We start from the raw sequence: 12,382 nt of genomic DNA on the forward strand, positions 1-12,382 counted from the left end.
CCCACCCCCACCCCCCTCCAAATTGCTGCAACAACTTCCAGCTTTGTCAGTTGTAAACTGCCTTTCTGGGTTTAGAGGCCTTGCTCCTAATGTTCAAAACCTCAGTACCTAAAGGAAGGCACACGAATAAAACTGGCCTGCCTTTCCAAAGAGTTGAGCAAAGGGAGCTATGGGTGTATTTACAGCAGTGGATAAAAGAGTAGATGTAGGCATTTAGTTTTACTCAGTGTGTAAAAATTGTGGCTGCAGTGACAGATTATTGCTGAAACACATTCAGGTGTTCATGAAAGACACATTTGGGTTCATGAAAGGCAGGTCCTGCTTGACCAACCTGATCTCCTTCTATGACCAGGTGACCCGCCTAGTGGATGAGGGAAAGGCTGTGGATGTGGTCTACCTGGACTTCAGTAAGGCCTTTGACACTGTCTCCCACAGCATTCTCCTAGAGAAGCTGGTGGCTCACGGCTTAGACAGGTGGACTCTGCGCTGGGTAAAAAACTGGCTGGACGGCCGGGCCCAGAGAGTTGTGGTGAACGGAGTTAAATCCAGTTGGCGGCCGGTCACGAGCGGTGTTCCCCAGGGCTCAGTTTTGGGGCCGGTTTTGTTCAATAGCTTTATCAATGATCTGGATGAGGGGATTGAGTGCTCCCTCAGTAAGTTTGCAGACGACACCAAGTTGGGTGGGAGTGTTGATCTGCTCCAGGGTAGGAAGGCTCTGCAGAGGGACCTGGACAGGCTTGAGCGATGGGCCGAGGCCAACTGTATGAGATTCAACAAGGCCAAGTGCCAGGTCCTGCACTTTGGCCACAACACCCCCATGCAGTGCTACAGGCTTGGGGAGGAGTGGCTGGAGAGCTGCCTGTTGGAAGAGGACCTGGGGGTGTTGGTCGACAGCCGGCTGGACATGAGCCGGCAGTGTGCCCAGGCGGCCAAGAAGGCCAATGGCATCCTGGCTTGTATCAGAAATAGTGTGGCCAGCAGGAGTAGGGAAGTGATCGTGCCCCTGTACTCGGCACTGGTGAGGCTGCACCTCGAATCCTGTGTTCAGTTTTGGGCCCCTCACTACAAGAAGGACATTGGGGTGTTGGAGCGTGTCCAGAGAAGGGCAACGAGGCTGGTGAGGGGTCTGGAGAACAAGTCTTATGAGGAGGGGCTGAGGGAACTGGGGTTGTTTAGCCTGGAGAAAAGGAGGCTGATGGGAGACCTCATTGCTCTCTACAACTACCTGAAAGGAGGTTGTAGGGAGGTGGGTGTCGGTCTTTTCTCCCAAGTAACTGGCGATAGGACGAGAGGAAATGGCCTCAAGTTGCGCCAGGGGAGGGTTAGATTGGATGTGAGGAAAAATGTCTTTACTGAAAGAGTGGTTAAACATTGGAACAGGCTGCTCAGGGAAGGGGTTGAGTCACCATCCCTGGAGGGATTTAAAAGACGTGTAGATGAGGCGCTTAGGGACATGGTTTAGTGGGCATGGTGGTGTTGGGTTGACAGTTGGACTCGATGATCTTAGAGGTCTCTTCCAACTTTAATGATTCTATGATTCTATGAGGTACAACTTTGCACTGAGTAACTGTTCTCCCCTCAAAAACAACAATGAAAAAAGTGTCTAGGCTTTCCCCCCGGAACTGTAAAGATGCTCAAAATTAGCTCTCTAGTTTTCTTCAAATCTCTCCTTAACATGCTTAGCAGCAGTCATCATTATTTCTTGCTGATTTCCTGCTTGGCAATATATATCTTGCCCTATTTAATGCATGCATCTTGCAGCAGAGATTGCCTTTTTGTGCATATGCACGTGCGTGTGTGTGCGCACGTGTGTGCGCACGTGTGTGCACAGTGCTTCTTATGCAGCAATGGCTCTTGGGACGCAACAGCATTAATTGCAGAATTGCACTATGAGATAAAATAATTCATCCTGTTTGCTCTACTTCCACCATAGATCCATGACCTGCAGTTGCAGCGTTTTAATGATGGAGGGAAGGCCACAGTTTTTTCAAGGCTGGCAACAAATCAAAGTGTTGCTCTCTCTCTCTCTCTCTCAGGTGCTGAGCTGCTGTGGCACCCAAAGGCAGCTGGGCTTTGCACCCTGACTCTGGTTGGAACCATTTTTTCTACAAGAGAGGGGAAAAAAAAACCCTCAATAAGCAGGTTATGACCCTCTTGTGCCAGCCTTTGTCTCTATCCAAAGAGGCCAGTTTATTGATACCTCCTTGACCTCATGAGCCTGGAGTAATAGCTTCCTAAATCCGCTGCAGGCCATAATACTTTCTTTTGACATCATTGATTTCTCATGCATAATTCTCATAATCTGTCATCTGGAATTAGCTCTTGTTTTCAGTTAAAACTGGTGTATTTTGTCACATAAGATATGTTTTCAAAGGTTACAGATTTTCGATTAAATTATCTCACCCAAACCCCTGGCTTTAAAGACACCATAGGAAATTATATATGCACCAAGGCGTGTTAAAAAATATCATCTGGACAGAGCAGCTGAAAGAGAAGCAGAACTAGACAGTTGCAACTAGTTTCACTGCCAAAACTCACTCCCAAGTTCAATAGTTAGGAAAGGTGGTTCATTTCTTTAGGTCCCACAGGTCATTCCTATGGCTATATCTGGCTATACCAAGACATTTGCAAATGCAATTGTAAGACAAGACCAAGCGGAGTCATATCAGTCTTGCTACATGGAGAATCTCTGCCTCCAGTAAATATCACTTCACTTCATTTGGAAAAAAAAGTCCCGTTCTTTTTCCTTCAGCTGTTGCAATCACTGTTAAGCGACTGTCATGACAGACAACACTTATTTCAGAACAACTCAGCATTTTGCTCAATGTACTTTTTTTATCTAACATGTCTATTAACCATATCCCACTGAGCCTTGAGCATCTATTTTAAAGTATCAACCGGAGAATTCAGTCACTATTGTGAAATGGTACTCAAGTACACATATTTTATTTAAAGTAACTATAGTTGTCAAGCTCCAAGTGATGCAAATAGGATGAATACAAACCAACAAATACACAAAAGCAACTCTGAATCTATGAGCTAAAGGCTTGAGCTGAGAAAGTTTTAAGGTGCATGAAAGCACAGGTGAGTGTTTTGCCTGCCTGACGATGAACTTCTCCCTGAACAACAAAGACTGAACATGACAAATACAGCGATTATTTGCAGTAGTCATAGGGGTAATGTTATTGTTTGAGTGTCCTCTGCTGGACAGCACATGGCATAGCAATAAAGCCACCAGCATATGTTGGATGGATTTTGCTTAGAAAATAACATCACTACAAAATTCAGATTATTTCTCATGTTCCATAGTCACTTAACTAAAAAAATTACTTTTTAATAAATGCTACAAGTCTAAGATTTTAAAAAACAATTATTTCCTTTATGGCAACCTATTTGTAGTTTTAAGTAGGCATAAAATTTTCAGCTGAGCTAAGATAAAATGCTTCTTGGAAAAATACTGCTATTGTCAATTTTGCGATGGAAAATTGTTGCAATGATTCATTTAGTTAAGGTGGAAACATTTTGCATGAAGGCTTTGATTTTATCGTGAATTTTGACTGAATTTGATGAAATCAAAACACTGCTGCTAGCCTTGTCAGTCCTGTGGAGGCCTACCACATGGACCTGTGTACAGGATCAACATCACATTTTGTGGGCCTTTGGCATGTGGCTGTTCTGCCAGCAGTCATCTTTGACCCCATTGAAAATTGCAGACTGGCTCTATCAGAAATGCCAAGGGAGGTTTTCCTTTATCTGTTGAGAATTTGGTTCAGTTCCTGTAACTTGTTCTGTCTGTTACTGGCAAGCAGGTACACGTAAGGCGCTTTCATACTTGTATGTTAGTTTTTCTTGTTGTTGATCGCAGGTTTTCTATTAGTTTTACTTTCTGAATGGTGTTATTATTTATTATTTAGTTATGCATATTATGAAAGTTGTTTCTAAAAGAAGCTGTCCTGATTCCTGTGACACTGGTCTAAATGGCTTTCTAAATACATGATTCATTCTCTGCATCAGAAGAACCTGGCAAACGTTCTTTGATCTTGCAATTATCTTCTTTATTCATAGGAGCATCTTCTCTTCCTCCATTCTCTATAGGCCTGGAGTTCTTATTTTGAAAGTGTTTCTTTATCAATATAAAAAAAAGGATTGCAATCAAGTAGGAAGGACCTCTTAACACCGCTGATAAACCAAGGTAGACATACCTGTGGGATAGAGCATGGAAGATAGTGCCAGGCATTGAGGTTTTCAAAGCCACTGAAGAAAATCACTGTAATGGCTTTTAAGGATCACATATATACCAAAACCACATAGTAGCTTAGAGGAAAACATTAAAACTCATTCTTTGTGAATGGTACCACAAACTGGACATTTTTGCTTGCAAAAACATCTGTTAAAGAATTGATAATATTCTTTTTGCTTATGGAGATAGTTGCAAAGTGAAACTTCCATCATCGTCCCTTTGTTTCTAAACATTTTTGTATCACTTTAAGGCCTTAGACTTTTTAAGGCTAGAAATAGATTGAGATCGCCAGAGTGGTCTATTTTATGTAAAAATAAAAAACACACCAGAAGCACCCAAGGTTGGGGTGAAACAGAAAAATCTCTGGAATATTCCTCCTGGAGACCAATAGTGTTTGTGTTTAACCAATACCTCCAGCTGCTCAGTATGATTTTCTTTCATTTATTTTTCTCTCAAATGTGGCCAATGCACAAAGTTAACAGTCTTGCCAGTATGAACAAACTACCTCCAAATAAGGTAAATTTGGGTACCTTTCCTCTTGATGGTAAATCATACAATCCCAGATCTTTTAAATTGACTCAAAGGATATTAAAAATACATAATTCGTTCCAGAAAGTCTCTGTCATTGCTATTAAATGATTTTTGCACAACATAAAAACTGACTGAAAAACTAACAGTTTAAGAAGTGACCTTAAGATTTCTCAACTTCAGGAATTCTGAACTGACCTAAATCTGAGTCCAGAGTTAGTATCTGACCGTAATTTTTGATCAGTGGCCTCACACACTACAGTATAACAGAACAAAGCATGTCTATCTGTAGGGAGGAAATGCATGAGGCTTTTTGTGCCCTAATTTGCCTTACCTGTATGCACTGGAGTCATACAGCCTGCAAGCCCCTCGCCGCCCACAGCTTGTGCTTCCCCATTTCAAGCATGTCTTGTCGATCAGTGCTCCGAAATAAACTGGCGCTGGAATCCCAGCTGCAAGGAAACAAACAAAAATGTCACAAGATATCACAAGAAAAGACATCTTTTTAGAAATCATCTTTATATTTTCTTAGTGGCAGGGTACATGCTGCAATAGTGGCAATAAGTAGATTGGACTGTGGGGAGTTTTTTCTTTCCTTTATCAGAGTAACTGTAAGCTGGGACATCCTCTCTCTGCTGTGGGGATCATCAGTCCCCAGGAAATGTGGTCTGACGGGTTTGGCCAGGCTCGTGGTCATGCACATTGGTTTCTCAAACATGGCTCTGAGAGCCACTGCTGGCTTCCAGTGCATGCTAAGCTCCTGCAAGGGACAGCTGGACTGGGTGTGTATTTGGAGCACTGAATTGATGCATAGTTCCTTCTTCTATGCATAGCCTAAGTTATCCACACTGACTTCATATCTGTCTGATAGCAGCTGATAGCCCCTTCTGCCTGAAGGGACAGCATCAAGTATACATGATTAGAGAAACTGAATATGCTTTTCAAAAATGTTTATGAGGGTAGAGCAAACTTGAGTTGCATCCTTAATGTGGCTTGGCCAGATATGAGCTTATGCTTTACTGCAAAACTTGGCAGACATGGGACAAAATCCTAGCCTCGCTGAAGTAAAGGCAAATATTAACTTCAGAGGAATCCAGGTTTCAGCTTTTATAGGACCATGTTTCACATTAGCTTTGTTCCTACAGAAGCATCCTGCATTCTTATATAGGAAATAATTTATTTTGTAAAAACAGGTATACTCTGAGCCTGTTCTACCCTAGGGCTCTTGTGAGAGTCTGAACTCAGTAATCTATCTCTAAAGGCCTGTGTATTACTATTGTCAGTGCTGTAGTCAGGGTATGATGGGACAAGTGCTCATTTTGAAGGTTCCTTAGAGAAGGAAGATGGGAGCACATCCGATTTGATTTCCGAGTCACTGAAGAGAAATGCCAGCCTTTGTGAACCCGTTGACAGTGGCTCTACCCTTTCTTGCAATGGAAGGAGCATGCTGGCTTAATGTGCTGAAGCAGAAGCCTATAGAAAGGGGTCAGTTCTTTTTTCATAATGCTTTTTTTTGTTTCCCATGGCCGAAAGAACTCCAAGAATCCCATTGGCATTGCTTGTCCTGAGAGCTGGGGCAGAAATTCTGCCCCTTCATTGTGTGATGAGAAAAGTAGAAGAGGACAAAGTGTGGATACACCTTCCAATCTCAAAATGTCCCATCACAATCCTGAGTAGAGACTACAGCCCTAATCTAGCTCTGATTGTAGGAACTTGTAAGCTGCTGTTGATTTTTTAGGCTTCATAGCAAACCCATGTGGCTTGACTCTTCACATACATTTCTCCACATTTCTGAAATGCAGGTATTCCTATGCCATTGACAAAAAGAACAAAAGGAAACAGAGAGGTGTTTTCTTGCCTGCCTAGGCATCTTAATCAACCATCTCATTAGCAACTCTCAAATAAAAAAAGAAAAAAAAAAGAGCATTGCAGCATGCTTAAAGGCAATTGAAATCTAAGCTCTCATCTACCAGGAAAGTGAAATTTCAACATAAAGAAAACACTGCTATGAGCAGAGTTGTATGAGTGTTGAATGAAGTCCTACTAGAGCATGTCTTTTTGATCTTACTTGCAGCATTGTGTCTCAGCGAGCCATTGGTTGAATCATAACTTTGAAACCTTATAGTGTTGTTTAGAAATTCAAGATAATACTTTAATTTTGCTTAGAAACTTCTCCCATTTTGGAACACCAGGCTCCCAAACTGCAATGCCATTTAATCATTAGGTCAAAGATTTTCAAAATTGTGTTAGCTGGTTTCCCAATGAACTCTTGACTGAATATTGGACCTTCAGGAAAAAAAACCCAGGGTCTTCAAGAACAGCCCAGGATCTAACAGCTATTTCAAGGGTACATCTGGTTTACAAATGGTGGTTGCACTGGTGTCATTTAAAGCCGTACGAGCAAGCATCTTAGTTATTCAGAATGATTTCTCTCACCTAGCATTCTCATAATGAGTGTGTATAGACCAACCGCAAGAGATTTCAACTCTGGATGAACGCATCTGAAAGAAAGAGGGATAAGTATGAGGTATTTGCTTATCTAGTGCTGACACATGCCTATTAAACTGCTGTTAATTACCCTGAATTTAATACTTTTAATGACAGAAAGCCAAGCTTTGGAAGGAGAGTGCTTCCTACGTCTGCTGAAAATACATTAAGTGGTATGAAAAAGGTGAATTAATCTATTGTTTTCCATTACATAGCTCCTGGGAAGTCCATTCACTAAGCATAATTAAAGAAGTGAAATTTTAAAGTCATAATCACAGTCTATCCTAGTCTTATTGAAATGGGCTCTCCAACTGCCTTAACTCCCTGGCGAACATTTTCCTCACTTGATGGGAAATACCTTACTTGATGGGAAATATCACAGTGCCCTAAGACAAAAATGTTGCAAGTAGCTGCATCAGTGTGGCATCTTTCTATTCTCGAACTACATTCCTCTGTACAACGCCACATCTTGAACTATGCAAAGCCATCTGGCAATATGCCTATCTGTTTCATGGGGAACCATACTCTAAGTGTCAGAAACACGCTCTGATCTTGAATCCATCCCTTACAAACATTAACATGGTCTACACTCAGAATGGTGTCTCACAGAGGCAAGGAAGGGAGGGGAGTTCACATGCAGTTTTCTGTGCTCATTTAGGATGACTTAATGCTCTTAGGACTACCATTAAATTTGCCACTAATGCATTTTTCTACGGATTGAGTTTTCTCTTCAGGTTACTGAAAAGTGTCTGCTAATTTGCATACATGCTTCCACATCGCGTCCTGGTACACTTGCACCTGTGTACCTCAACAGACATGAGCATAAGAGCCTCCGACTGAGCCCTCAGATGTCCTGAATTTCCAGACATCTGATAAGCGCAATCTGTTAGGGCAACCCCACATCCAGAAATCCTAACAAACGCATGGCATTTTCAAAATCCATACAGCCAAAATATCCAAGCAGAGAAAGAGGACATGTTCTGGAAAACCTGGGCATATAACAGGTATAAGAGAAACCGTTATGCAGTAGTTGGAAGCAACACACTAGAACCGACTTACAGACAGCAGCAAAGTAAGATTTGATGCTAACAGCTACAAACAAATGGGAAATGACAAAACTCATTAAAGAAAGCATGTTATACTGCAAGAGAGTCTTTTCTCCTAAGGGGAAGACAGAAACATAAACACAACTTTGATCCCCTCATTGGAAAGCCTCAACCATAGGTACACAGTTATTTTTACTTACCTAAACATAATCATGTATGCTGGGGTGCCTCCCAATGCATAACAAAAGCCACTTATGACTTGTATTACTGTATAATAAATAAACTTCATTGAACAATCCTCACTTTTTGGACATTGTCCCAAGGTGGCAGAGTTATTTCCTGTCCATGAACTGTTGGCTTCAAGACAGCTGCAGTTATGGAAGACCTGGAAGACACAAAGCAGATTTAGAATCATAGAATCATAGAATCGTTTGGGTTGGAAGGGACATCTAAAGGTCACCTAGTCCAACCCCCTTGCAATAAGCAGGAACATCTTCAACCAGATCAGGTTGCTCAGAGCCCTGTCCAACCTGACCTTGAAGGTTTCCAGGGATGGGGCATCCACCACCTCTCTGGGCAACCTGTGCCAGTGCTTCACCACCCTCAGCGTAAAAAATGTCTTCCTTCTATCCAGTCTAAATCCACCCCCCTTTAGTTTAAAGCCATTCCCCCTTGTCCTGTCGCAACAGGCCCTGCTAAAAAGTTTGCTGGCATCTTTTTTATAAGCCCCCTTTAAGTACTGCTAGGCTGCAATAAGGTCTCCCTGAAGCCTTCTCTTCTCTAGGCTGAACAACCCCAACTCTCTCAGCCTTTCTTCATGGGACAGGTGTTCCATTCCCCTGATCATTTTCGTGGCCCTTTTCTAGACCTGCTCCAACATGTCCATGTCTTTCCTGTGCTGAGAGCTCCAGAGCTGTACGCAGTACTCCAGGTGGGGTCTCACCAGAGCGGAGTAGAGGGGCAGAATCACCTCCCTCAACCTGCTGGCCATGCTTCACCTCTCGCAACCTGCTGGCCACACTTGGTAGGACATTGCTCATGCAATGGGGAATCCTGCCTTCAGACACAGGCAGAGCCTGAAGCCTTCCTAAGCATCCTTTTCCTATCTTATTTGCCTTTCTTGAGGCAATAGACAGCAGCTTCTTCTTTTCTTTCCTCCAAACAGTGCTCAGAGTCAGAAGGGATGTTCCGTGCCAGCATGTTTTTACCAGTGGACACAGCACCCCTTTTTGGAAAATGCTTGGAGTACCTGCAGGATCTCTGAGGCTGGCCTCAGCTTTGTGTCCCTGGAGGGCAGGGGAAAAGCGAGGCTCAAGGAGCTGTGCCTTTTGCTGCTAGGTGACACCACCTGTTAGCTGACTTGTCTCTGTGGAAAGCACCTGGATCACAGGTCTCTCTCTGTTAACGCTGATCCGCCAGAGGTACCTCACAGCTGTAAGCAGCAGCTACCTGTCAAGACACAGCTCATACAGAACCCTGAGATCAGCAGTAAGTGTACTGATAGCTTAGGAGCAATAGCTTTTAACCAGGGCTTGAAGGGCTTGAGGATGTGCTGAGGTAAGGAGAACTGTGAGCCACAAACCTTAACCTCTACAGAGACAGACTTGTGTGGGAGGCAGTAGTCCCACTGTCATGGATGCTGTTGAGCCCTTCTCCCCTGCCTTCCACCTTAAGATTTTAGCAAAGAATGTCTTTTGGAGAAGGTGACTGTAGACATTGGAGAGAAACCAGCCACAAAGCAAAATGTGTTGGAGATAAAATTCTGAGTTCAAGAGACAGCTCCAGATCATGTATCTTCCGGAGTGATCATCTGGCATCAGAAAACAGGGGAATGACACAGTCCAATGAAGGCTTATATCCACGGACTGGAGCTTCCTCTCTGGGATGCTGTGCATTATCCCCAGCACTCTGTGCCGAGCAGAAATCAGTCACCCAGAAAAATAAGTGGTATCCTGCCATCCCAGAGTCTCACACGGAGGAAACAAGCTGCCTCCCCTCAAATCATTCTTCATACTTACACATTAATGATTAGTATCAGGGAAGATACTACACTATCTTAGTGTACTTCAACTGTTGGCTGAAAACCTCAGGGCAGCCAGAATGAGGTTTATGAAAGGCAAGCCATGGACAACCTTCAGACAACATGTAACCACTTTGAATTGTCTGTTTCCCCCTCTTGTTCAATCTACAAAAGCTGAAAGCTAGGATCTACAACAAGGAGCTAGGCCTTTTTGCTTAATGTGCAGTAACTCAGAGAAATCTCTATGTCTTCTGTGTTGTTTGTAGCCAGAAATCATAAATACTTTATTGACTGGTCCCCAGTAACTTTGGTTTCACTTAAATGCATGATACTACTAAATCCCTGATGTTACATGGAAAATAAGCTAGTAAAAAACCTCAGAAACTGAAGCAGGGTCTTACTGTGTTCTTTCCATGTCCCACCGAAGTTGTACACCCAGCTAGACACGCCGAAACGTACGTGATTCCATTGTCTCCACACACAGGATCCCACACATTGGAGGCACATTTGCAGTCAGAGTTGCACTCAGAAAATACGGAATTTTCATGGTACGGAATGGGTTTGCTTGGAAGTTAAGTTCAGACAGGTGTAAGAACTTTTAATTCAGTGATGATGGCAATGTAGTCCCTTCTGTGTGACAGTGTCACTGTCCTGAAACCCACCTTATATGCCCAGGACACATGTTTTCATAGCTGAGTCTCTACAGTATTGATCTCTTTGCTTGAGATTCCATCCTACTTGCACTGACATTAAAGTGATAACTAGATTATAAAGAATTTAAAAAGAAATAAAAATGTTGCTACTGATTTTAGCTGGCAGGTGTAGACAGAAAAGAAAAAGGAAAACTTGAAAGGCTTTGAGAGGTCAGCTAGGCTATCCCCTAATTGTACGTAGAGCTAGCAACAGTTAACACAGTCTTATCACATACATCTTTACCTGTTTGTAAAAATGCACCAATTATAAAAACTAGATTTCCTGGTCTCCATAGTTAAAAATACTCCTCTCTTAAAGCCTAGCCTAACTCTTCATAAAGGATATAGAGAATGCAGTATTCCCTTTTATTTTCAGACATCCTTTGAGTATTGAGATCTCTAACAAAGAGGGATGTCTTCCCTCATCTTCTCCTTTCTGGGTTAATTAAGCTTACATCCTTGCCGTCTCTTTCAGCTCAGCGCTTGCTAAGCATATTCCCTGGTCCACCATTTGCATTGTTAGTGAAAATATTGCAGGGTACAGGACAAGCAAAAGACCATTAGTCCTCAGGTTCCAACAAAAATAAACATCCTTGGCATCCTGCCTGTCCAGTTCCACCTTTTCAGCTGTAAACAAGTATGGCTTGTTTACAAATGAACTGTAGTGACAAATTGTTGAACCATGGATAAGCCTTTAGGGAGATGCAAACAGGTTCACACTAGCCATGGGGTACTCGGAGCAGGCTGGACATGAGCCAGTGACCACCCATATGCCTGTGTGTCGCTGGGCCCCTTGGACAGCCATGTCCTAGCACGCATCCCCTGTACTGGTATCTTTACTCACTCCAAGAAAAAATAACAGCCTGTAACTTTTAAACCCTCGTTCTCTCTTGAGAGGAGAGAGCATCTTCAGTCGGCATAAAAGCTTCATTTTGGCTTACAGTAGGCTGAGAGTCTATGCATGTTATGATCTTTCCATCTCTGTGCAGGACATGCTAACAATGCTCTCTGTTACCTATGCTTCACCATTTTACTGAATATACTTCGCTAGAAAATTGCTTCTGGTGTAGAGATAGCACTGTGTGAAACAGCAATACCACCCCACACAGCCAAATGGCCTACATCGGTAATGATGCAATTTTGCTAATGTATTTCTAATTAATCTTTAACCAGTGTTATGCTTTGCCAGGCTGACACTCTGCTGACCAACAAAACTATCACAATGACAAGTGGTAGTGTTCACTTTCTCTTAAGCATTGCAAAAGCATGTTTCTCTTTTAGCCTTGATATCATAGTGCATTTTTTGAACTATTGCTGCTGTGGAGAAAAGCATACTCTTCTTCATTTTATACTCACCCTTCATAGGACA

General features: G+C 42.7%; 1 protein-coding gene across 1 annotated transcript in view; it reads right to left on the reverse strand.

The window, feature by feature from the left end:
* Window positions 1-3,985: 3,985 nt before the first annotated feature.
* The window catches only part of LOC103924484 (solute carrier organic anion transporter family member 1C1-like), a 35,478-nt gene continuing 27,081 nt past the window's right edge, over window positions 3,986-12,382 (reverse strand). Inside the window, exons 12-17 of the mRNA XM_009333012.1 lie at window positions 11,250-11,257; window positions 10,723-10,885; window positions 8,502-8,686; window positions 7,205-7,269; window positions 5,103-5,220; window positions 3,986-4,202 (exon numbers count right to left, since the gene is read on the reverse strand). Coding sequence (XP_009331287.1) covers window positions 3,986-4,202; window positions 5,103-5,220; window positions 7,205-7,269; window positions 8,502-8,686; window positions 10,723-10,885; window positions 11,250-11,257 — 756 coding nt within the window. The remainder of the gene's footprint in view (window positions 4,203-5,102; window positions 5,221-7,204; window positions 7,270-8,501; window positions 8,687-10,722; window positions 10,886-11,249; window positions 11,258-12,382) is intronic.

This window comes from Pygoscelis adeliae, unplaced genomic scaffold (genome assembly GCF_000699105.1).
Source record: "Pygoscelis adeliae isolate BGI_AS28 unplaced genomic scaffold, ASM69910v1 Scaffold38, whole genome shotgun sequence".
Classification (NCBI taxonomy): Eukaryota; Metazoa; Chordata; class Aves; order Sphenisciformes; family Spheniscidae; genus Pygoscelis; species Pygoscelis adeliae.